The 27,617-nt window shown below is 37.9% G+C and overlaps 1 protein-coding gene across 1 annotated transcript in view; it reads left to right on the forward strand.

Annotated features, from left to right (window-relative positions):
- The window catches only part of clmpb (CXADR like membrane protein b), a 76,860-nt gene extending 49,850 nt beyond the window's left edge, over nucleotides 1-27,010 (forward strand). The window contains exons 2-7 of the mRNA XM_028045033.1: nucleotides 8,827-8,978; nucleotides 14,260-14,464; nucleotides 18,733-18,900; nucleotides 20,027-20,149; nucleotides 20,645-20,786; nucleotides 21,827-27,010. Of these exons, the coding sequence (XP_027900834.1) occupies nucleotides 8,827-8,978; nucleotides 14,260-14,464; nucleotides 18,733-18,900; nucleotides 20,027-20,149; nucleotides 20,645-20,786; nucleotides 21,827-22,163 (1,127 nt within the window). The 3' untranslated portion in view covers nucleotides 22,164-27,010. The remainder of the gene's footprint in view (nucleotides 1-8,826; nucleotides 8,979-14,259; nucleotides 14,465-18,732; nucleotides 18,901-20,026; nucleotides 20,150-20,644; nucleotides 20,787-21,826) is intronic.
- The last annotated feature ends 607 nt before the right edge of the window (nucleotides 27,011-27,617 follow it).

The raw sequence follows: 27,617 nt of genomic DNA on the forward strand, positions 1-27,617 counted from the left end.
GTCAGCTCTATTTTCAACCTAATGGGCATAAAAAATTGCATATTGCAGCAAAATGGACTTGGCAGCACAAAAGCTTATTAAGTATTGATCCGCTGATGTCAGTGCCCATGTCCAGGCACTCCAACAATGCGAGAGAAGTTCATTCACATGCTTGCCAACCACAAATTGAGATTAGACCACATAAATAACTTGGGAAATTGAGGTACATTTTGTGAACAGAAAAGGACGCTCACATTTATCTGAGGTTGTAGGAGGGAAAGGTTGTACATATATACGCAGTGTGGGCTTTATGGCTGTTTTTTTACCATTGCTTTCCCATCTGTTCGCACCCCAGTGGTGCTTAGATAGTTTGATATACACCAGTATCAATGCCCAACTAGAAAGATTTAACCCAATCAGCAGCAGGCAAACCCGTCTTCTGCAGCATTTTTTAATGAACATGGCTCATCTTGTTTCTCACCATGCCATCTGTCAGGTATGCAGGATCAGGCGGAGCTTGATCTCAGCAAAATACAATGTTCCACTGAGTTGTTAATGGAGATTTTAGAGAGAGTCTGCTTAAAATATCTCATATTACTCTGCATATGTTCGCTAAAGTACCACAGATACAGCAACTATTTGCAAAGTAGACACCTGAAAGTTTTCTGCAGTTTGTGTGATTATAGCAGCTCACCTCAGTGTTTTATCTTGGGACTTTACCTGATAGCCTAAGAGAAATGAATGGGAAAAGATGGTCTTCAAAATATGTTTTAAAACTTCTAATAAAGATGGCCAGCATATGTTTTGCCCCTTTTAGTCTGACCACCTTAAATCAAAACCAATGCCTTCACAAGTCATGTAATTTAATCTCAAGGTAATAGTCTGTGAAGGCATCAGAGAATGTTTTCAAACAAACAAATGTTCTGGAGATGTTCTATGCATATTTGAACATCACTCAAAGCAACATTTAATTCACCATCTAAAAATTCTGATGCCCAAGGTGCATTTTTTGGCCCACATGCAAAAAACAGTGTGTCACAGAAAGCTAATTCTGCAGATTACTCTTAAAACATCATTCCTACGCTGATCAATGGTGGTGGCAGCATCATGCTGTAGGGAATTCTTTTTCTTTAGCTGTCAGCCTTTCTATTTGGTTATTTGGTCAGCTGTAGTTGTTTTGACCTAGGGCTAGACAATAAAGTTGGTTGGAGTTACAGAAAATGCTCAACAAAATCAGGCTCTGAAGACTTGCAGTTGTCAGTGCAGCATGGATTCTTCAAAATATTGACTCTAGAAGACTGAAAACAAATTTACTTTTCAGATTTTAATTTGTAAAGAAACAAAACATGTTTTTCCTTTCAATAATATGTTATTGGAAGAAAATATTGGAAACAAATTTCAGGAGTTTCCATATTTTCCATAAATATGGAAAATATGTTGCGTAACTGCAAGTTAATGATACAAAGAAATCTTCACAAACTTTAGACCAAAATTGCCTATGTCATGAAAAATATTGGAAAACATTTTTTTGCAGGAAATAAGAAGAAAGCTTTATTTGTGAACCAAATGAGATTTTGTCCAAGCAAATACAATCTCCCACACTGGATTTGGAGTTGTTTTCTTTCGATAACCCTTATTTGCTTACTTTGAAATGAAGCAATTGTTTTTTCCTCAGCTTTAGATCTGTACACTGACAAAGATGAGATTCAGCAAAAACATAATCGGCAGCAGTGTAACAAAAGAGTTTTATTCAGATTTACTTATATTTTTTAAGTATGTATTCATAAGTGAAAGAACATTCTCTCTTGTCCTCATTTAGTGCATGTTCTCAGTGGGAAACAGCAGGCTTAGTCAAGGCTGTGTGCATTTGCTGCAGGGAAGATTTACCCTTTACACACACATTGCATGCAAACACATGCGTCCACGCCTACACATACATCTTTTGTCACCTTGGCAAAAAGTTTCATAAAGGTGTTAACGTTCCTTCTTCTTTGTTGCTTGTCTCACAGCTACAGGGATGCTCAAGCAGAACAAACTGACTTTCCATACATGCTGGTTTGTTTTGGCTTTGCCACATGTTGGGACGATTTGTTGTTTCAAAGAGAGGTCACTATCCAAGCCCCATTTAACTAAGGCGTATTATCTGCTACAAAGCAGACCACTTGACATTTGGACTTTTTGTTCACTGGAAAGACATTAAAGAGAGGAAATTTTTGTTTTCTATAGTGCATGTAAGCCTGGGAATGGTCTAGCAGCATACACTTCTGGACATTAATCTGCAGAAGCTCATTCATTCAAGTTTGTAGAAGTTCATGCGCTGCTGTAATTAACATTTAAAATAAAGACGATCCTTTTCAAATGATAAATAGATTGTTTTTTTAATCTAGAGATATGCTTTTTTAGTCAGTGACAGTGAAATATGTCATTTCGAAACTGTGAAGTATATAGGATTTTGGTATTCTGTCACCCTTTCTATTTGGTTATTTGGTCAGCTGTAGCTGTTTTGATCTACAGCTGGACAATAAATTAATAACAATGCAAGTTACCTAGTAACAACATTCTAAGCAACATGCACAGCGACAAGGTTTCACCGGCGGCAGGGTTTAATAGTAGTTTTTTAGTAGTAAAAATCTACTATTTTTAAGTAGTCCACAACTACTTAAAAATAAAAAACAATAGCATGGATTGAAAATTATGTCTAAAACAGGAAAGGTCATGTCACTAGTTGGGTAGTATTTCAGATATTTAAAACAAGAAAGTGAATCAAAAATTATATGTATTGACTGATATGAAACGCTTATATCATAATATGTTTCTCAGGTATATTATTTAGCCCTATTTTGACAAATGCAAAGTAGATTAAAGGAGTGATACAGTCTGCACATTTGTGATCAGTCATCAAGGATGGTGAATATGTTGCATTTGTGCCCGTAGCTTTTTGGCCAAAAAGTCTTGTTCTTGTTAAGATGCTTGTGTTCTTCAGACAGTTTCAGGCTAAAACAGGGAGATTTATGGAGCAGCCAAAACGTCTTGGACAGCTACACCCATGAGTGTAGGAGAAGCCACTAGATGCAGCATTGATAAGATATGTATAGCTATGTAAGCAGGTTGCATTGCCAACTTCACTCCCATGGGGAATGGTGTAATTAGCTTTTTTTCCCTATTGTCCCCGCATCCCTATTTAGTACAGGGAAATAGAGAATAATTTGGGGGAATTAAAAGTGCTTGTTGCAAAACTAATTTTGGATCTATTTTGGGGATGTGTCAGCGGAATGATATTGCTATCGCTCAACATGACAGCAATGACAAGGCCATGAAAGGGATGCTAATGAAGGCAATAAAAGCAGCACAAGGTGAACATTTACCACAGGGGCTTACATTATTCAGACCTCCATGGTATTCATCTTTTTTCCTATTCCCATTGGGTCTTCTCTTTTCCCAATTTGCTTTCCTTCCAGGTTCACAGGATTAGTGTGAAAATGATACTTGCTCTGTTTTTCCATCTTCAATTCCAAGCACTCTGGCCACATATCTTCTCATCAAAAGATAAACATTAAAGAATATGAGCAAATTAATTAATATTTTGACTCTAATATGTCAAGTAACTATAGAAGTTCAAAAACTGAATGTCCTAATTCTGTAGTACAAAAGTAGGACTTTGTTTCTTAATTGTTTTATAATAATGGCTCATATTTTAGTTATTTTTCTCAGATAATTTAGAACACAAAGAGATAACATAGTGGAGTTATAGCTTCTTGTCAATAAACATCATCCTGATCCTCCAAACTGAAGTTAATGGTAAAATAATCAGGAAGTCTCAAATCACACATAGCAGATAGTGGTTATCCAGTGACAACTAGCTGCAGGAAGATCAAGGAAGATCACAGGTTTTTTATCCCTTCAAAGACCTAGCCTGGATTCAAAATAAAGGCAATGAGTAGAATTTGAAACTAAAGACGAGGGTAGTAAGCCATATACTGAACATGCATTTTAATGGAGCGGTGATGACATTAAAGAGTTGAACCCCTAAGAAGTTGCTTGACTGTATGAGTGAAAACATAATTCCTGAACATGAAAGGAGACTAAGTATTGGTTAATATTTTCCAGCAACTCTTTGGTTGAAACATCTGAAGAACTATATGTGTGGGTTCTTCGAGAAAGGCAAAAGCTCCTATCTGAAAACCTCTGACTTTGTGTGTATTTTTAGCATGTTGCTGTACAGTTGAATAGGCATCTGGGCCTCACAACAGTAGATAGATAAAGTAAAACAAAGGCTGTGAAACAACACGCTGAGCTCTGAGTTATTTCACTGCTGCTTCATGCCCTATGCTCCTCTCAGCATGTCCCCAAGTCAGCTAAAAAATCGTGCTTGTTGTCAGCAGTAAGAATGGATGGATTGCATTTGCATGTGGCATGTGAATTCTTTCTGGTTGCATGCATCCAGCTCAAACTCTGTCCCTTTGCTTCTTTGTATTAAGATCCATTCCCTGAGAAGCCTGGTAATTACAGAATATGGGCTGTTCTGGCAGAAATTGGAGATAATTGTTTTGCACGTTGCAGTGAGACTCCGAGTGTCACTCAAGCATCACTATGTTTGCCTGAAACTACTATAGGTATGTGTACTGAGACACCAGTTGTTGCAGAAAATCGCTTGTATCTGAGCTTTTCCTGGGCAGTTCTTGATTTGTCCTTGCAATGTAGAGCATGTTCCCATTATTCATGCATAGCAGGATGTATACTTTTTGCTATAATGTAGGTGTCCATAGAGAAACTGGCACAAACAGAAAATTCTGATCTAGGATATCTCGAACCTTAATATATATATATATATACTGCTCAAAAAAATAAAGGGAACACTTTAAGTGTTAAACACCTGTTTAAGTGTTCCCTTTATTTTTTTGAGCAGTGTATATATATATTTATTTATTTTTTTATTTATTTTTTTATTTTGGTGCTTTTGGCTTCCTGTGTCTAAAACCACTTTTGTGATTCTATAATCCTTCCTCCACACCAGTGACTTAGCCTGGCGTAAGAGCTCAAAATAAGGCAATGCACCATTCCTCCCTCTTCTCCCTTAGCCCATTTTTCTCTGTCCTTTCATTCTCCCTTTCTGATCTGCTGTGTTTGAGTACCAGAGGTCATAAAGCTTTGGACAAGGCAAAGGCCCCAGCCAGGCTGATGTGCTGACTGGGGGGATATGAGGCTTGACTTTGGGGCAGTGTGAAAGATCCAGGCCTGTCTTGTTTGTCTGTCTGTCCGTCTCGCTGGCTACACTATAATGAGATTGCAGGGTTCTGTAAGGCGGATTTACTGGAGCACAACTCCCCCTAGGGCCTTTTCATAGAAATTGGTTCCTCCATATTTCACCCAAGCTTCTCACTCTCTCTCTCGCTTTGTCAAATGTGTCTATCTTTCTCCCTCACACCCTCTCTCTTTCTAAAACCTCTGATGTTCGCTCCCACTTTTGTTAATTATGATACGCTGCGTTCCTTTCTTTCTGAGGGGAAAGATTGAAACTTTCCACAAAGCACAAAGCTTAACCAAAAGCGGGGAGAAAGAAAGACACAATGAGAGAGAAAGTGGGATGTAGGATTTGGGCTGGGATGTGGCACCAATACCATATCGCAAGGCCTCTCCACATTATCTCCCCTTCAACATGGCCACATTCATTTTGATGGCCTCTCTCAACTCCATGTGGAATCCCATAAAAATGCATGAATGCATGCATGCAACTATAACAAGGATATTTTCCTAGCGGATGTTAAAATAGTTCCAGTTTTTTATTGTCTCCCAGTTACTTTGCTGCAAATTGAAAGCCAAGGTCATAAAGCCATGCAAATTTTTTATAGCATGTATGCAAAGCATTTCACAGAAATGTTTTCTGTTAGTTTACACTACTGATGTTTACACACATGGTGGGGTCTCGCAGTCCAGCCAGCCCAGCTGTGCACATTGAGAATGGGGCCAATTCAAATACAGTCTCAAACTTACATCAAGCCAGCCTTTTTTCAAGAGGTGCTATGTTATCCTCTTCGTCACACCAAAACACATCTACCTAAAAACAAATCGTTTTACATATTATTCCCAATATCAGCTCAATACCATTCATTTTACACTACCCAAGGATGTGCAGTCATTATTCACCTGGAAGGCTCCTGATCAGATTGTGAAGGGACACTGGATGAATATTTTCAACTTTCCTGGGTCATGTAAACACTTGAGTGTACATAATCAACAGCTTAGGCAGCAGAACATGAGAAATAAGGTAAGATGAGCCCACCTACTCAGCAGTGAGCTAAGCCCCAGGCTGCTAATTGGTACAGGGGCACTGATTACAGAGGCTTGCATAAAGCGCTGCAGGGAGATTGTGGGTAAAGGTTTCCCAGCAGAGCCCTGTGCCACCACCAAACATTAACTTGCACCATTAGGTCCAACCAGCTGCGCTTATACACATGGTCTGGGTATTCTCACTCCCCAGAGTTCTTATCACTGAAAAGCTTTCTCTCCCTTTTTCTGACATCCAAACCAATATCGGCGGGGAGCCCACAAGATGAATGACCCTGCAAATGCGACATTAAAAAGTCATAAACGGGAATACCTTCAGGCTCAGGAGTTCCTCAGTGAGGGGGTGGCCCATATTTTTTCTTTTTTTTTTTTGCTTACTAATGCTTGAACTGCTAAGAACAGGTGGATCAAGGCAAAGAAGTATCACAGTAATTTATTATCTCACTCCTGTGTTGCAAAAAAGACTGAGAAGCATTTCCAACATGTGTTAAAACTTTTATTTCACCAATTAGAAACTTTTAGCCATTTTTCAACTCATAAAATTTTGTAAGGCAATTGGCATTACCAACTATACAGCTCAATCTCTATGTGTATTTCAGAGTTCCTAGATCTTTCACCTGGAGATTCCCAAATAGGTTGCCAACATTTCTAAATCTAGCATGTGCTCTAACAGACAGAAAGTGAAGAATAAAACCGATGAAACAAATCAGGTTTTTGTACATTCACCTTTCTTGATATTGACTAAAGTTCTCTTACAGTCAATTCCCTTCTTCACTAATTCAGTGACATGTCCCAGAGTCATATACTAATTGCAGTTTTGTGACAGAGGTATATCCATGATAGCAGCCTTAATGAACAACAAACATACCTCATCAGAAAATACTGTTTCATTTTCATGAAGTTCTTATAGGTTTTGCACTTCCTGTCACTCACTCTACTAAAACTGAAAATAGCTATTATTCTTATCCCCATTGCAGCAAGAACACTGAAAAAGTTGTCACCAGTATGACCTTATGTAGTTTAGGTATGGGAATCTAAATAGACTATTATTTTTTATTTTTTGGGTTTATGACTCATCAGCCATTGGCCAGGACAAGTCAAGATGAAAATAAGCCAAATCAGTCAGAGTTAATCTAAAATGAAACATTTTTGTTTCATGCAAAGCAAAGAAACAATTTATCATTTTGATTAAAGTGGTTAACTATTAACTTACAAAGTTATGACAGAATTTGAACAAAACTTTAGAAACTGTTGGCAACTGTGCAGACAAAAGAAGATGGTCTCTTTTAGGCTGTTCTTTTCCACTGTGTCCTTCATCAGCACTGACTCATTGGTTTCAAAGTGCAGTGCTGACATTTTCATTGGCCCAGAGATCACTTATGGGGCAGGGTGTTGGCTCCTGTGAGGTTGGACCAGTAAACAAATGGACAGGGGCCCAGTGAGGGTTGGCCTTCTGAGGAACATTTGACAGCCCATAATTATGTCTACTGCATACAAAGGCATTTTCACTGTCAGTATGTATGGACTGAGTCACACAGTAAATGTAGACATCTCAAAAAACATCTTATGAATCCCATGTATGATGTTTACCTATTATCTGGTTCACATTTTAATCCAAGAGTAGATGATGATGGGAAATTTTGATATATTTTATTTTCAGAACTACCTAAGCTGATGGGTCATTTGGTATTTAACTAAAAGATAGGCTGCTAAGTGTAATGTCATGTACCCAAAAATAGACATCACAATTGTGTGTTTAAGAATAGCTGGGCTCTGCAGTATTGTGCACTCTATTGTACATGTTGGAGGGAGGCAAATACCTCACAAATGCATTACCCCTTCTGGACCTTGAGTATCGCACAGTAACACACACACACAATCCATAATTCCAGGTTCCAGCTAACCCCAGTGACGCCTTTGGTTAATTCTACTGAAGCCCACGAGGCTGTCCAGTATCCGCCAGTAAATTAGCCTTGGATATCCTCCATAAGTCCTCTCTATCTGGTCAGTGCCTGAAGTCACCATCATGTGCACACACTCTTCAAATTGATGAACATTTTTCACTGTAACAGAGACTTTAACTTTGAATAATGTGGAGGGTTTGTGCATATGTATGTGAGGTGTTGTGGTTCTTTATCTGTGTAAATGCTTACTAAAATCGTGGCCAGATCTGGTTGAATCTTCCAACTGGCTCCACCTTGATATTAGTTCTTAGTAGAAATATGTGCATGCGATGGCAGAATGCCATACCACAGCTACTCAAAACTTTAGCTAATGATGAAATGTTTCTAATACATTTGTTGGACCACTTATGCTGATACTAATCTCCTGTAAATACATTTTTGGGGCCTTTTATTGTCCTCTATAAAAACATGGATAGCATATTGCTTCTCATCAGGTAATCTATTTAGGTCCTCTAACAAATCTCTGTTTGCATCTTTGATTGCATTTTTCTATCTCTGTGGTTTCTACCTGAACAATTTGCCTCTCTAGGGCTAGGCCACTGTTCTGGTCTTACTCTGCTTGTTTTTTTCATCTCTTCATTTCTTCTCTCTTCCTCAGTTCTGTTCGGTCTGCTGTCAGTGGGTGCCCAGACAGAGATGAAGAAGGTTGTTGGGGACAATGCCACTTTACCATGCCACCACCAGTTTCCAGCTTCCAGCCCTCTTGACATTGAGTGGTTGCTGCAGAAACCTAACTCAAAGCAGAAAGTGGTAAGATTTCTTAGTCTGTATTCTGTATGACTTTCTCTTGCTACTAAGTAATGACTTATTGGATGGTTAAAAATATGATAACACCTTATTTGAAGGTGCATGAGACTGGCATGACACTGTCATAAACATGACATAACACCTGTGAAGTATATGGAGTCTTTGTAAATGTTTACAACTGTTGTCTTGAAGTGTTATTTGGTAAACAATTTGGTAAACAATTACACTTTTAATGGACTTTTAATGCAACTTTGCATTAAAAATGTCTTTATTTACCGAATGGCACTTCATAACAACAGTCTTAAACATTCATGAAGACAACTTCATGAATGTTTATGAAGGACAGGTGTCATGAACATGACATGGGTTGTGTCGTGTTTATGACAGTGTCCTGTCAGTCTTATGCACACCTTTTCAATTAGAGTATTACCAAAAATATTAACATGTTAAGAAACATTATTCAACAATTGTCAACATTGACAACAGAGTCTAATTAGCTACACTGAGACAGACGGTGTGAAAGACAAGGACATGGTGTTCCGTCTTTGGATTGACCTAACCTCAGAAATGGGCTTGTTTTTTATTGTTCCAGAACTTCATTATCAATGTCAACAGCAAGGGGTGAAACTCTGCTAGAGTGACCCCGGGCGTGACTTATTTATCTTATTTTTTTTTTATCTACTGTATCTTTGAACTTATGTTCTTTCACATGAAACCCTGCTGAAGGTGATGTGGTGTGCCCTTGGGACACAAGTCTCTGTGTTCATGGCTGGATCTGTCAGTGATATCAAAATAAAAAGTCCTGACACCATGTTTATGAACAGGACAGTAAAATGGCTTCCCCATGTTTTCATTTTGACAGTTCAGTCTGGAAGAATTTTCCAATGCAAAAAATTTTATATTAGCAATACTACCTGAAAATGTACTTGAAAGCACTACAGGCTACATGCACAGCCATTTGAAACTGTACTACTTACTGAACTAAACAAATACAGTTACACAGAATACATGTGCTTTAAATTTTGCTGTGCACAACTGTAAAAAATATCATGTGGAAGCAGAGGTTCACGTGAGTGAAACTGTTCAATTTGGGAAACATTTTGAGAATAGACTGATAAGAATTTCTTAAAATTGACAGATTTTGACAACTAGTTAAACATTTATGGTAGTAATGACTCAAGCGATATAAGGACTGTTGGCTTTAAGTTTTGTTGAGTTTAATAGATGTACTTATTAGCTTTTAGCAAGTCCACAATAAATGGAAAATATATTTTCTAGATGATGAACAACAACAAAAAACATATCTTCTCAAAGAAGATATGTTTCTTTGAGAAACATATCTCTTCTATGAGAGATATGTTTTTTGTTTAAATTTACATTTAAATGTAAATGTAAATTTACATTTACATTTATAAATGTAAATGTAAACATTTACAAATGTAAATGTTTTTTGATGTTTTCTGTTGGCACAAAGGTTCTTTCATTCTAAAATTATAAACAAATTGTGACGGTACAAAACAAAGTAATCTGGAAACAGCTTTTTGCCATTTAGAATGGAACACATTGAATAGAATTGCCATACAATGAGGCGTTTCACGTGATCAAATTAAATAAACTGATTAGGTCCTAAAATTGTTTATGTTGGGATTGCAGTTTTCCTCCGGAACAGTAGGAGTCAGCACTGGGAAATTTTTACAGCTCCAACTGACGAAAGAAAAGAATAAGTGGAGCTCTGCAAGGGCCAGGGCTGCAAAGTGGCAGGGAGATTTTGCTGAATCTATTCACAGCATTTAACATTAACCTTAATGTTAAGCTGCAAACTTTTAATAATTTTTCACATTGGAAAAAGTCCATAGGAATTGTGGGAAATAGCAAAAATTAATGGGAAACAATAGATTATTTCAACAACATTAATATCAAGCAAAAATATATTTATTCCATTATATAATGAAAGCTTACTTCTCAGATAAGAATCAGGTTGAGCTGATTTACTCATGATCAGTCTCTTTCAACTGTATTTGGAAAATTATTGGCTCATTAAATGGTAAATCAAAGAAAAGTTCCTGCTTGTTGTGTATATTCTTTGGCTTTCCTCAGTTTTATGGTTTTTCAGTTTGAAACTTCTTACCTTTTAAATCAAATTAAGTTAATGTAGTGCCTTAACAACTTGCTTTTATTACTTTTTGTAACATTTTAATATTTTTATAACTTTTGTGGAATTTGTTTGTTTAACTACAGTGAAAAAGGCACACAACAACAGAAAAACTACAAAACTGCAGAGTTTAAAAACTGGAATCTGGAGCAGAAAAAGAAGCATGTGTTAAAAAAAAGAGAAAAACATCTAATATTACATTTTAATGATCTCAGAAAAAGGCTTTCATATTGCAATGAATATTTAAAAGGATGAAAACAATGAAGGCACCATTAATTAAAATCAAACATCCAAAGATGTGATTATGACACCACATTTGCAGCTGAATGAATTAATCATTCTTTTTTTGTATTTGGAAAGAAGGACTGGGCATTTGTCAACATTTAGCCACTATTTAGCATGAGAAGAAATACATGTATTAATGACTTTGAACACTGAAATAGTGATGCCTCTGGAAGATTTGCATTTATTGTCATTCAAGTTTGTTTTTGATGGGAAAAGAGACAAACTGTAAAAAGCTGATAAGTATTTCATCTGATTTTATTAAAATATGGTATGTTGAAAATTATTTCTACTTTTGTCAGAAATAGTAAAATATTTATTGCCACTATAACAATCATGAACTTCTTGTAATTTCAAGTAAACAAAATCATATGTAGATTTATTAACCTCCACTGAAAGAAGGACTCTTAAAACAATTGTGAATCTTAGCCAGATTCGAAATAAACTAAACTGGAACTAAAATTCCAGTTTAGTTCTCAGTTGGTATGTGGAAATTCCCCAGCTGTGACTCATGTTGAATAAGCTTGTTTTAGATCTGAGTTATGTAATCTCATCCACAGTCACTGACACGTGGAATAAAATGTTCAATAAATAAAACATAAAAGTGAAAAAAAGAAAAAAATGATTATCATAGAGTCTTACTATTGTTCTTTTGGAGGTATAATTGGCAATGCAAGATTTATATATGACATTTGCTCATTTCACATTTATTTTAATTAAACTTGAAGAATACATTAGAGGGGGTGTGGGAGGATATCTCATCATGTATTTCAGTTCATGTTGAATAAACAAACCACCTCATTTTAATTGGAAACTTTACCCACAGCCTATGGTCATTTTGCTCAATTTTCCCACAATTCCACACACTCATGAGTACTTTCCGTGTCTCTGTCCCATAAGAGTGTTTGCAGTATACACCCAGACATAACCAGAGGCATAAATACACATAGTCATATGGTGCAGCCTGCACTCACATATGTATGAGTAATAAAGGCCCACAGTTCATAAAAAAAGCAAAAAGAAAGTGCCCATAGGCAAATATCTGTAAAATATTCTTTTTATGGTGCCAAGGCTGTTCACGTTTGCACCGTAATGTATGTCTTTTTGCATTTATGGAGGATGTCCTTAAAATCTGCTGCGTGTGAAGTCTAGGTATATACATGTGTAAGTGGCCAGTGGTCACCTGTGGTCCCAGCAGGTGCCCCCATTTCTTTCGGCACTGATGTGCTGTGGCACCGGCATTTAGCAGGCCCCCATCTGCAGGCTCTTACTTGCCCTGAGTAATAGGCCACTGTGACAGCTGCGTTTGTTTGTGTTTGTGCATGTGGATAGAGCGTAAGAGAAAAAGGAGAGGAACACATGCATTCTAAACTGAGAAAGAAAACTTTGAAAACGTTGTAAATGACCATGCTTACTGTGAAATTATCCATCATATTTATTTATTTTTAAAAATTTTGACTGTATAATAAAATAAACTAAAACTTTAATATCCTTACAAGCCAAGTGCAATGTGTTGTCATCTGAAAATACAGTGTTGCATTATGCAGTGCACTGTGCTTCTGTGTGGCTTTTAATTCTGTGCCAACACCTAATCTGTGCCACAGTGGGTACTTTAATCTTTTATCAGCAACCAAATAGATTTTTCTGTCTTTTTGTATGGTCACTTTGACAGCTTTGCTTGTACAAAGGCCATAAGAGATAGTAGTCCTCATAGATAATCAGCTGAATGTGCTGAATGTCACAGCAAATGCATTCATCTGTGAAATCCCAGGGGTTAATTATAAAATAATTGTTAGCATTGCTACTCATACTGTAAGTACTGGAATGGTGAGTTTTTCAGCATTGTGAGTAGACAGTGAGGCAACACTATGCTTATGTACCAGTCGTTCACGTACAATCTTTGGAGTTAAGAAAGTTTTAATGCTCCTGTCTGCCTACCAGTTCAATAGATTGAGGATGTTCCTTGTGAGACATAAAAATCTACTAAGGCAAATGTACTTCTAAGTAGCATGAATTGGAATAATGTTTGGAATGATAAAATAACAAGTATTTCAAAGTTAAATGCAAGTTTCATGAAGAAACTGTTTTGTTTTTAATATTAGGAAAATGACTTTTTAAAAAGGAGCAGGGCAGATCTGATTTTAGTCTTTGCATAAAACATTTGAAGCTTGTCTGAGACAAATCAGAAATAAACATTTCAGTCAAATTTAATTGAATTTCAAATTAATTCCTATTACTTGTATAGTCAATCCACAACACTATCTACACTCAATTTACATAAAAAGTTATTTCAATTCATTTACACTTACATTTCAGTTGAAGCTAGCTATAAAACAATTCAGTTTATTATTTGAATAATTTAAAAAGGTTTTCTAAGGAAACTCAGCAGATTGAACTGAGTCATCGATTTGCAGCACTCTCTACTCCTGGTTAAGCATTTCATGAAAGTAGACAAAGTCTTCCATTGTGTTGTTGACTTTACTGCAGTCCCTCATACTGAGCATCCATGTGGCCACAGTGGAGAGGAAAAATTGGCTCCGTACAAGGCCCCGACTAACAGGGGGCTTGAGGAGACAAAGTAGACGCACAAAAAGAAACAGAAGAGCTGATGTAGGAATACTTTCTATGTTAATGAAATTTAAAAAGTTAATAGCAGGAGAATAAGAATGTTTAGTTGTTGGCAGCATTATCTCAGCCTATTGCCCCCTCCAGGAAGGTATCACAGTTGCATGGAATGCTAGACCAGATGTAGCTTCTATGGAGAGAGAAAAAAAAACTGAGAGCAAATATAAAGTTAACATACAGTTGAAATAACAGAAAAGTAAATTACATCTTTTTTTCTACATCCAGATCATTACTTTCTTCGGAGGACAGGTCTACACTAACGAGGCCGTTGGCAGTGACGCCAGCCGCTTGTCCTTCGCCGGGGAGTACCTGGGCGGTGACGCCTCCCTGCTGATCAGTGACCTGCTGCTGACCGACTCTGGGGAGTACTACTGTAAAGTCAAGACTGGGGGAAAGTACCACTGGAGCCAGGTCAACCTCATTGTTCTGGGTAAGGGTTTTCAGACGTACTCTCATAGTGAGCATACAAACAAATAAATGCAGATAACAAAATCACTCAGAAGAATTCACACTCAGATCCACAGACATGCCATCAGGTTATGAGGGAACTCATTTGGACTGAAAACACACACAAAGAATATCAAACACATACACATGTAGGCCTAATCAGAAGATCATTAGCCTGGCACATTTCCTCCATCATGCTGACTGATCTAATGATTCAATTTAATGCAGACGGTGTGATTTGATTTTCTTTATGCTGTTTGGGTCCATTTGGAATGGTTTCTTGATGAGGTGAGACGGAAAAACATTGAAGGACATAGAAATGGGCTCGGGAAGATGAATTCAGGGACTGAGTAACGCAGACAGATATGCTAGTGAATTCAAAAATACTTAACATCCCCTGTTATACAAATGAAACAACAATATGAAAAGTCATTTGCTCCCAAAATGTTTCTGTGTTTTCACTATATGCTTTGTTACCAAGATGCCAAGAATACAGAGGATACCATTTTCAAATACTCATTGTATTTATAAGAAAAAAAATGATGGGAACCAGCCTGTGTGAAATAGTGACTATCCAATAAATCTTGAAGCTAATTTTGACATTCTTTGGCATCAACTATAATAATTGCAATCATTTCTTGTGGCGTTATTTTTCCCCACTATTTTTGCAGAACTCATCCTTATTGGAGAGTTTTTGAGTGTAAACCACCTTTTTAAAGTCACAACACATCACCTCATTTGGTTTAAAATCTGGAATAAAATCTGGAACAATTCAGTTGGAATTTAACTTAATTGTTTTAAGATATTGTTTTGTTGTTATTTAGGCATTCAGAGGTGGATTTGCTAATGTACTTTGACCAGCTATATCACCAAAGTGTGCAAGAGTTTAAGGTCACAAACTGCTACACATTCTCCTTCAAGATTTTCTGGGGGAAAAAATGTTTTTTGGTCTTGGAATCCTTCTATGGGAGCCATACTTGTTCAGTCTCTTTCTTTTGAAACATGGACACCGACCTTAACTGAATCAGGTGAGATATGCAATGCTTTATATGCTCCTATGGGTTATTTTGTGACCTGCTGGATGAGTTGTTGACATGCTCTTGGTGTAATTTTGGTTGAGTGGCAAGACTGGTTGGCAACCTTTCTCTGTTTTCTCTATGGATAATTTCTATCATAGTGTTTCGCTCATGCTGGAAAGCCTCAGAAATAGGTTTTGCAACTCTTTGAAGACTTATAAAAGTCAATGTCTTTGTTTCTTATCTATTCTTCAATTTTGTTAGATTAGGTGTTGATGTGTTTTGATCTGAGCTCTTTTAGCCTACTTCAGATCACACTGGTTGGTAAGTGACATTCTAATTTTACAGAGATCTATCAGTTTTCAGAACTTCCTGTAGTTGGTAAAACTGAAGTAAACTTTCCAAAAAATAGTAGTTAAAAATATTCAGAGGTAGTTAATAATTCAATAACTGGAGGATAACAATAGGAAAGTATTTTTTCATATAAAATAGGTTTCTTAGGATATATATTTGTTCTCAAAAAAATGTCATTACCTTTTGAAAGCTGCATTTTTTCTGTTCATCTTTGTCCAATATTAAAGATTGATGATCTTATGGATTTAAGTATGACAAAATGCAAAATAAAGCTAAAGAAAGAGGGCAAATGCATTTTCACAGAGCTATAACATGGATTTTTCTCAATTTCCGATACTTTTTGTAATTAAATTTACTCAACACAGATGTCTATTTAAAAAAAAACATAATCTATAATCCTTGCTAATATCGTACATATTTTATGCCTGGACAACAGCAATAGCTCACGGTGTTCAAGAACATCAAAAGAGGAGGAGATCTGCCACATGAGCCTGACACAAAGTCTGGTGGGAGGACCAAGTCTGTTCTGTGTCAGAAAAGTATCAGAAAAGCAAGCGAATTAATAAAACATCACGGGAGATTAGTTCAACCAGACGTTATTGGTTTTCTAATGGAGCAATCTGTTAATCCTCTCGCTCTCACTCTTCTCTCACTTCCATGAAGATATTGTGGTGACTTAGAGCCTCAATTTTCACAAATTGCCTTCAGCTCTGCGTCGACACTTTTGCTTCCAAGAGGGACAAACGTCTGAGATTCTGCTCCTGCTTCCCCTCGTTTGGATAATAACTTGTAATTGGCTTGGCATGAAACAGTAAATGTCAGTGGTTGCATTTGTTTGCTTGCCAGTGCATATAGCATTATGTGCAAACTTGGTCACTCATGCCAAGAAGTTTACTGTTTGCTCGACTCAATGTTGGAATTTCCATGTGCAGATTTTAGGCTTTAGAAGCAAAATAGATTGATAGTGCAAGTTTGGTAAACTTTTTCTTAGGGACTTCTGCTGCAGTTCAGTCTTACTCACCATGACAGAGCTGACAGATGCTCAGTGCTCCGCAATCAGCCGCTCTCGTTATATTGCTCACAGAGCGTGTGAGCCAATGCCATTCTGCTTCTGACATACTCCCGAATTATGTTACCATGTCAGAGTTACTTATTCTCCAAGTTTGCTCACAAGCAAGCACATGCAACTTCACATGGCTAATTTGACAGTTGCACAAAACACAAAACAGATATATAAATTTAGTCGACCAATCATCTAAAATTATGTCACTAGAGAGGGAGACAACTGTGCTCCATTTTCTTTTTATAGTGAAGCAGTGCCTCTCAGCAAGAATCTAAGCAGAGCAGCTGTACAGATCTCAGCAGGCTGCAACTATACTGCTCTGTGCCTCCAGCTGTGGCAGACTATGACCAAAACTATTGACCTGTGGAAAAAATTGTACTACACACATTCATGGCCTGGTCTGGGGCCCTGTTTGTCCATTCCCTGCAGAAAGCCATTTTTTATTGTCACCCAGTTTGCAGAAAACAAACAGAAAATGGGCAACTAACTTTAAAAGGACTACATCTTATGTTTTAAAATACCTACCATAATAAGTATATATAGTACCCACCATAGTGACTGGCATTGCCTTATTATAATGTAAAAAATCTTTAAAAAGTGATGATGAACCTTAGATGTCACAATTGACCTCCTTTATTAACTTGGTCACAATACATGAGGGCATAGTGCCCAAAGTCCTTATCCAGCTACATTTATTAAATATTGCTCTGACTGTAGTTATGGAGACATTTAAGCAAGTTGTTTTCTTGTAATGCTTGTCTGACCAATGAAGATAAAGACACTGCTTTAGGGTAGGGTGTAGGGTCCTTCACGTAAGGGGTATTCTTTTCTCTTTTTTACTATTTTGAAGAACTGTGAACACTTTTCTGTTTATACATCCACGACTTACTGGACAGTTATAAAGCTGCCAAATGTTGAGATGTATGCAGATGTTGCCATCATACAGATATCTGCAAAAACCCTTGCAAGAGGCAGAAGACTGTAAAGTCTGTAATTACTTTTCCATTTAGCTAGATCAAACTACTACCACTACTTTGTTGTGGAGAATTAGCTATCTCTACTATAAATTCTCATGTTTTTCTTATTTACAATCACAAAAATTCAGTGTAGGCGTGTGCAGGTGTGTGTGTTCGTGGGCATGTGTGTGTGACATGAATTTATAATTTTGTTCTTTTTTTAATAAAGGTCCAGCCAAGGACTGGGTTTACAAATTAGCCTGTGGCTAGAAAACCTTTCCACAAAACAACGGTTGCTTTGTTTCTCTCATGTAACATGGTTTAATGTCCTTGATTAACTAAATTTGAATTCAATTCAATTGAAACGCTACATCTTAAGCAGATGGAGAAAACTGTGGGCTTCAGCACTTTCTCCATTGCTCCTGGAGCTGTGTCTACCTGCCCTTTGCTGCTGTAGGGCGCTGAGGGTTGCAAGTTTTCCACCATTCTCAACATTCTAACAATTTTGCACTTTCAGGTGACAAATTGTTGAAGGTCATAAAAACACAGGGGCCTGTTTCAGCAATGTGCCCTGTCTGCTTTAATGTTACATGATGTCTTGATCAAATAGTCAATAAATAACACAATTGGGATTCCCTCTTGAGATATCCTGGCTGTGGAGCAAAACTACCCTGGCTCATGTAAACAGGCAGCTTTCCCATATGGTAATAAATGAAGAAAGATTGCAATTTCCTTATTTTCAGCAAAAACCTTAGTATTCTAAGAAGTGTGCACTCTTTTGAAAACTGTATCTGCTATTTTTAACATTAAAAGAGAAATAATTTTGTTATCTCTGTGGCACTGTTTTTTTGTTTTCTCACAGAAAAGCCCTCCAAGCCAAGGTGCCGGATGGATGGAAAACTCTTGGAGGGCAAGGATGTCAAGCTGAGCTGTAAATCCAGCGATGGTTCAGACCCCATTAGCTACAAGTGGGAGCGAGTGCTTGACAAAGGGAAGAGTTTGGGCAAGCTTCCAAACTTGGCACTGATAGGTAAGAAAAATAATGTTTTAGAAAGACTTTTTTTAAAAAGAGAGAGATAACACTACACTGAGATGATGTGCTGATTCAAGATTCAGTTCCTCTTCACAAAAATGCTATGATAATTCATTTTTATATTAATGACTTTTTTTTTTTCTTTTTTATTGCAGCATTAGTCCCAGAGAGATTTCCGCAAAGCAAACCACTGTAAACCTGCCTCCTCCCATCTACTATTTTAAACATCTGTAAACACCGGTACCTAAATCTGCCGAGGCAAACCTCATTCTCCCATTGTAGATCCTTTAGCGGCTTCACAAGAATTATTAAAAGTTACAGCATTTGGCTCAAAGGAACATGCGTTTATTTTTTCCAGTTTCATCCACTGATACTTCAATCAGTTAATATGCTTGGATTGCTCTGATTCTCTCCCTAAACACAAGCAATAAGCCTAAAACCATGGAAATGAGTTCTATTTATTCTTTTCCAGGAAATCCAACAGCACAACATTGTGATTTGTGGTTTTATTCTGTCAGAATTATGTGCATTATTACGAGAATTTGTGCTGAAACCGAGTTTAATGAATTTGAAATGTCAAGCCGCCTCAAGTGAATCATAGTTGCGACCATTAAAGCAGTGTGTGCATTTTCTGGGAGTGAAGCTGAAGTGGAAAAAAAAATCTAATCCAATACACTGAAAGGTTTTTCAGCATTTTTTCTATATTCCAATCGACAAACCTAACAATGGATAAATAAAATACCACTATTACAGTATTTCTTTACTGTAATAGTGATACATGTCCAGCCAAAAACCTTCTAGTTAGTGGCATCAACCAAGCACCACCTGTTCAGTATGATTACTTTTCATGGGACAATAACACACAGCATCAGCAGCCATTATTTATGGGTCTAGTGAAAGCTAATACCACATGGTTGTCAGGGGTGCAGATGACTAAATATCCCATATGGCTCTGGGGTTCCGTCACTCTGTCAGACACTCCTGCTTCTCTCCTCAGGTCCTCCTGACTGTGATGGACCTCCACTGGAAAATATCCCCCCACTATTCCACTCCTATTTGCTCTCTCTTGTTGAATATATTTCAGGGCCCTTTTCATAAATGACATCTTATTTTTTTGGGGCAGATTTGAAGAACCCAGAGATTGTCACCCTGAGGAATCTTACCATGGACAGCACAGGTGTCTACAGGTGCACAGCAAGCAATGATGTGGGAGAGGAAAACTGCACCATTGAGGTCACAATGCAGCGTGAGTTGTGGAGGGGAACTTGACCTCGCAGTCTTCACCTCACACCAAACTGCCACACTGATTGATGGTTATTGTTTTAAACTACAGCTGCAAATACATTTATTCTTCACCCTGCCTCTCCTTCCCTTTACCTTCCTATTGAATGCAGTAAACCCATAGCGATGGCCTCTCTATTTTAAATGCCATGTTTCACTGTCAAAATGATGCATTCCTTGAGAGTCCCCTGACAGGGTCATGTATGGGAGGATAGAAAAAAAGAAACGACAGATCTAGCAGCTCAGCATAAATGTTTTTTGGTCTTTGGTGTTAAATTAATGTCCTTAAATTAAATATGGATGGAGGGACTCAAAAGAAAGAACTGAGTCTTTTTCTGGTGAATGTGCATGTAAAATGATTATTAATAAATTGAAGACTAACAGGGAAAATGGAATATTATTTTACCAGAGAGAAAAGCAGAATATATCTCTAATCGCTTTCTTCTTTTTTCATCCACAGATGTGAGGGATGTTGGGACGGTAGCGGGAGTAGTGGTGGGAATATCCCTCGGTGTCCTCATTGTCATAATAATCATCTGGCTCGTTTTCTGGAAGAAAGAAAAAAAGAAGTACGAAGAGGAGGAGACCCCAAATGAGATCAGGTTCAGTCATATTCTTGTCGTCTGTCTCTCTTTCTTTTAATCGTTCTTACTATTAAAAATATAGCTCACTAAAATTTGGGACACAAAATGTTTTAAAATAAATACTGTTATAGTGTGAAACAGCTGTTCATGCTCAGGATCATCATGCCACCGCATTGCCTATATTATAGCTTTTTATGCTTCTGTCAACATCAGCTGAAAATTTTGTTGTCCTAATGCAGAAATTTTTACACCTATTTATGAAACAATGTAGTAGTCTCAAGCTTGAATTTGCCACTTATTTTCCTTTTTGCTTGGAAAACACATTTTTTTAGTTTTCTGGAACTGTTTACACTACGCACGAGAACCTTGTTCTCTGCATGGAGTTGTATGAATTTGTAATGGTTAAAGATTCAAACATTATCCATTCCATTTTCTTGTTGATAATAATAATAATCTTGGCTGCATTAGAATGCATCTCAACCTAAAATGTGCATTTCTGACTCTGTATGTTCACAAGCATCATGAGACTTTATGTATAGACCAATAACTTTTTCACAAACTTCCTGTATGTTTAACACCCTTTCTTATAATAGGTTGCTTTTGAAATTGAAATAAATAACAAGGATTATTGATTTGATCAGTCATTCTGAATAAAATTGGGGCAGCCAGGTACCATTTTTCTGCACTTTCTCTGAGATTTTCATCATGTCATATTAAAACACAAGTAGAAGTTGATTTATTTGGGATGGTTTTCATTGTATTTTCAGTGCCTTTTTTTTTTTCTTCAACAGTTGCATCTGGGGAACCAGTGATTCTAGCAGAATTAATTATTCCATGCAAATTTCCTTCAGAAAACTCTAAGGCTAGGGGGTATCTCATGAATTACATGAAGCTCTGGCAATCTACAAGTCCCCTGTGCTTTAGACCTTGGAATAGTGTAATGCAGGGACACTCTGCTGTGCTGTTGTTGTGTTAGGGTTCTCTTCTCTGTTTCAAGAGTTGCTTTTTATATCAAATAAATATTGTTGTCCTTATGTGCTGTGTTTCCCAACATACAGGGAAGATGCTGAGGCTCCCAAGGCCAAACTAGTGAAGCCAAACTCCCTATCCTCGTCCCGCTCTGGCAGTTCACGCTCCGGCGCCTCCTCCACCCAATCAATGGTGCACAACAGCACCCAACGTGGCCACCGCCCACGTCCACCTGCAGTGGCAGCTCTGAAGGAAAATGGACAGCCTCCAGGCTTCCCCCAGTCCCCTCCAGCTTACACCACAGTAGTGCCCCCGAAAACCCCTGAGCCCCCTATCACTCCAAAATTCAACTCCAGGAACATGTCTGGACCCACACCCCCGACTCTCATGGTCCCAGCCCAGACCAAGGCCTTTCAGACTGTGTAGGACTGAAAGCCACGCCCTTTCCTGCAGCCATGTAAGACTCTGACCCCTCCCTGAAGCCCCATAACCCTCTCTCCCAAAGACTGAGACTCTTCCATAAACAAAGAAATGCAACTAGTTTAAAGGATGTAATTAAAAGAATCAATACTATAATTCCAAAAGTACTTTTAATGAATGCATAACTTAAAGGGTAAAATATAAGACATGCTTGCCCCTACTGATTAAAAAAAAAACAAACAAAAAAGCTGAAACCTGAGATGCAAAACAATCCCATGGCTGAAGGTAGAACTTTTTTGCTGCATTTCTTCTTTTTGCTTCAGACGGCACAGAGAAGCACCATGTGCATTGAGGTGGAAGGCGCCCCCTTGAAGAGCTTTATTTATTTATCAAATCAAAGGCTTAGGCATGCAGTTGGAGTGAGAAAAGGAAACTAAAAACATACTTACATTCGCCATCAGTTAAACAAGACGAATATAAGTAGGGCGGAAAAGAGGGGAAAAGTGGGAGACTGTCTGGGAAGCTGGGTTTTTTGTGTTTGTAAAGTTGGAGACCAGGGAGGAGGGGTGATTCTCTGATTCATATCACTCTTCACCTCTATCTGGCTGCTTCCAATTACTTGCTCTAAAACCACAAACCGCTTTGCCTCCCCCATGGGCCTGGCCAATTTTGCCCATCCATGTGGACAGACACGGTGCGCAGCGTGTGCATCATCCGCCTCGTTGCTTTTGGTCTTTTGTGCTCTCGCAGAGGAACCCGTGAGAAACCACAGACTGACTCAGCTGGCTCATGAACGCCTCATCTGCTTCACTGTTCGACTGGCATATGGGGAGGGAGGGACTTCAGGAACAAGGATGTAGCATTGACAGTCAAATCAATGGACTTGTTAATGTTCCTCCCACATCTACATTGTTAAACTCCTGTACTGCTACCAAATATTCTCCTACTACTTTAGTAGCATTTATTAGGCCAATAGCAATTCTTTAAACGTAGAGGTAAGCATCTATTAGAACAGCTAGAATCTTTGTTTGGTTTTGTCTCTGTTTCCTTTTGTCTCGTTTTCCTGTGCGGATTACAAAATGTCAAAGGCAGCCATGTGTCCAGTCCCTCATTTTAAGAAGTGCCACCAATGGCCCAGGATGGGTTGTGATTGGTATTTTTTCGTATCATTTTCTTTTTGTTTACAAAGCTGCATTTCTGACTGAAGCCAAAATTTGTTGAGATGAATGTGTGATTAACAAAGATGGTGGAGTCCATTATTTTCAGCCTCCTTCAGGGTACAATATCAAACTAAGGCACATGACTTTCAAATTTTACTTTAGCTTGTCTAAAGATGGGGAACAAGGAGTGTGACTTCAGATAAATCTAACACTCTCCTTGGATCCGTAACAGCAGTGTGGCACTTGGTTGTTGTTTCGCCCAATCACTTGCTTGGCTAATGCTTGTTGTCAGCAAGAAACCTATTTGTTGTATCCTCTGAGAGACAAAATGCAGTTTGACTGAAAGTAGCTGAAAAAAGGGCATGTAGCCTATCTAGTGTGCCTTTGCAATCCCTCTCCCTTTAGATGTTTTCTTTTCTCTTTTCTAAAGCCCTCACCACCCCTCTCCCTTGGTCCTTATCTTCAGTGTACCAGCGGTTAAGTCTCTGTTCACATGAAACTTTGAGGGTCACCAGCAGGAAGCACTCGATATCACAAGAACTGCCCCAGAAACGGATGCAGCCGAAGAAGCACCAAGCAGAGTGAGTGGTGAGAAAGCAATCCCATGCCACAAGACTATTTACTGTACATTCTGTAATCAGTCTTGTTTTATATTGTACATACAGATAGCTATACACACATGATGTCAGTTCAACTTAAAAATAAGGGTATGTCAGGAAAATGTTTCCTCACAAAATAATGCAAAGTGAGAAATCCAAAGTGAAGTCAAACTATCTTTTTTTCTTAAGTTACAAATGACATTGATATTGTCAGTGGACCCTAATGTGACACAAACATTGTATATGACAGTATGTGTGAATGTGTACAAGGCAAACTCATTTGATCCATTATGACCACTTCCAATTTACCATATATTTTCTGTTTCTGAAAAAAAAGAACTATATATCTATAGATACTTGGACAAGTTTTCAAGACCACATGTGTTCAAACATGACATGAGTCACTGACAGTTAAAGTTTGCTTTGAAAGTACAGTATAATTATAGAGATAAAATCCAATTATAATTTTAATATTTATTTTGCTACATTTGAAAAATTATTTCCATCCAGACATAATCTAGCGCCTTCAACAGACAATTAAAATTTCATTCTGAAAGGCGAACTTTCAATGTTTCTTAAAATATAAAGTGTGCAACCTTTTACAGATCACACACAAATACCATTGTGGTTTCTCAACCTTTGGAAAATTTCTAGTTTTGTCTTGCTCACATCTGTAGTCAGAGAAATAATTCAAACATTTCAAACAACCAGTATTGAAAGGGGGGAAAAAAACAAAGCTAAAGGAAGAGCTACATTTATCTTTATTCTGTATTTCTACATTTATTTATTTATTTATTTTACCAGGGTAGCCACTGTGTCCTATTTTGCTATTTGACAGCCTAGAACTTCCTTCATCCGTGGCTCTGCATCATTAGCGCAAATTTGGTCATATTTCAGGTCTAAATCTGCAACATCTGCCAGGAAAGGACGTGTTGTTTGATTTCACACATTGGATTTCACACATGACTTAACCACAGAGGTAATTGGGATTTTTTTTTATTATTATTATTATTATTTCACTAAAAGCAGCATGTCATATTCGACCAAGAAGGCTACTCTATGTGTGTAATAGAGAAGTTTTGAGCGTGCGTAGTGGCATGTCTGCGAATACACTTGTAATTGTGTGTGGGGGTGTATGGGTGGGTGTATGCATGTAAATTCAGTATTTGCCCTTGGGCCACACCCACACACTCTGATGTTACCCATTCAATGAGGGCGAAGGATGCAGTCAAGCAAGAGAACCTCTGTTTAAATGTACATGACTGAAGACTGGCAGTGTTGACTTTAGCTTTTGCTTAGTTTTATATGCCTACTGAACTTTGCTTCACAGGCAGCAGTCATGTTTTTGCTTGTGGGGGTGGCGTCTCGAGACAAAGAGCGTTCATAATTCATAACTCTCATCAGCTCTGGAGGGGACTGGTGTGCTCCTGCTATCTCTGTGCAAAATGCACTTTGCCCAGGTTGTCTTGGTGGCATCTCACCAAACAGACACACATAGTTACAAGTTGTATATACATACACATCAACAGGTGCACATATCATATGCGAGATGCATATGAAAAGACAGTGCTGTTGTGTGCACACGCAAGCACACCTCACAGAAACTGACACCCTTTGCACAAACAAAAGCCCAAACAAGCATTCCCTGTTATTTCTGCTCCTTCAGAATCAATTTGATGGATCAAATGTCTGGAGGTATTACCGCTGACTGATGGAGCCCGGATACTAAATGTGGCACAGAATGGGACGTGGCATCACTCAGAGGACATGTGCACACACTTGCATAAAAAAAAAGATATAGTAAGAAAACACACACACTTGGAAGGACTCACTAAAACAGACACTGCTATGCATCTTAAAGATCTTGATAGCATATGCTGAAAGATTTTTTCCCCAGCTTGGGAATTTACAAGAGTGGTACCGGGAAACAAGAGAGTTATAACAGGATTGGTTCTGAGCCAGGGCTGTGGGCTCTTGTCATTGAAATTCCCTCCTCCACAGATGAAAGTAGCAGTGGTGGTGGAGGATGGGAATCAAGTCTTCCAGCTTTAAATTCCTCCAAGCTTTTTTGATTTGCTTTCCAGCGTCAGCAAGTCTCAGGTGGCAGATTCCCCAGTTTATGAGCCCTCACGCTGCATACTTCTTTGTGACCCAACAAACTCGCTCTTTTTCCAACAAATGAATTTTAAGTCGCTTTTGTCAGTTCAGTGTGCGCAGGAGGAAAAAGTCTTAACACGCCCCACAGCTCAGCGCGTCGGCTCCACATGCAATATTATCAGTCAGCAGCACCGTACACTGTCTTGTTACCAACACTCAAAGGTGCAGTTTAATGGTTAATGGTTATCCTGCGGTATGTGATGGGAGAATGAATCTCATGTAGCTACAGTGTTTTATGTTCTATTAGTCGCGCTTTATTTCTGATTAAAGCTATTGAGCAGGGCAATCTGTGGTTTGGCCTTGTCTGTCAGTATAAGAGAATGTGATGTATTATTGCTTTTTAAGAGTGGAGATGAACGAGGCTTGGTTCAACCTCAAGGAAGTTAAAGAGAGATTGTAAGAGGTACCTGCATGTCATAAGATTGAGCAGATGAACGGGAATGCTTTGCTTTGATGTAACATAACTGTAATCAACTAAAAGTAATCAAAAAAAAAAATCTAAAATTGTAAATATATCAACACTAATTGATTTTTGAAGCTTTACTTTTGTCTTCTTTGTTTGTTTGGGGTTTTCTTTCAAATGTTTATCCATGTACTTTGCACTTTTCAGTGTGCTATGCTCATCACCGGTGTGTGTTGATTCTGTGTGGTCGGCTGTTTCCTCTTGACTGCGTTGTTTCAGTGTCAGGGGCAGACAGGCTCAGCATGGCTCGACTAAAGGGAAATGTAAAACACTTTTGTTTACTTTACTCTCATCTGTTTTCTGATGTGCATTTTCATTTTAGTTTTCTAAAACAATAAGGGATTTTTTTTTTTTTTGCTTTGTTCATTTGATGAAAACAATCCTTGTAAATATCACGAGTAAAAAATGTATATTTTTACGACTTCTGAGTTATTACTCTTTCATTTGCAAATAAAATATTCAATGACAACCTAACTGGTCTTGTGACATCTTCCTTTTGAATTAGAATGAGGTAGACTCCTAGAGTTATAAAATTGTGAATAATTTATTAGTGCTCCGAAGTCTCTCATCCTTTGCTGGTGTGTGGGAAGTGTTAAGGTCAGAGCTTTTATGCTTAGTAGAAGCTTGCACGCTTTACGTATGCGTTTATGAAACGGTCAGTCTGGTCTGCTTAGCTGACTGTACCAGAATTTGACAGCTGTCAAAAAGAATTACTTTTATTGTCTGCTCATCAGAGGAATCTTAACCTGCAAAGCCCAAGAAAGCATGAATATTAGCAGTGCATAATTTCAGTATGACACATATTTAAGCATTATACAGTTTCGACCCAGGCTAATAAGTTCAACAAGGTTGTTTTTTTTTTAAGCTGTTTGAGTATTTAAGATGTACTCTATAAAATATCGATATTTGACAGTGAGCATTCAGAACAGTTGTCACCTCTTATAAAGATGTGTAAAATACCTGAAAATAAGTTAATCTTCATTGCCTTAACATAATCTGAACCCATTGGCCTTTGTGCAGCCCCTTTTTCACATTAGATTAGCTTCTTAAGATTTCACAAGGTTGGAGAATACAGAGCAGG

The sequence above is a fragment of the Xiphophorus couchianus genome, chromosome 18 (assembly GCF_001444195.1).
Source record: "Xiphophorus couchianus chromosome 18, X_couchianus-1.0, whole genome shotgun sequence".
NCBI lineage: Eukaryota > Metazoa > Chordata > Actinopteri > Cyprinodontiformes > Poeciliidae > Xiphophorus > Xiphophorus couchianus.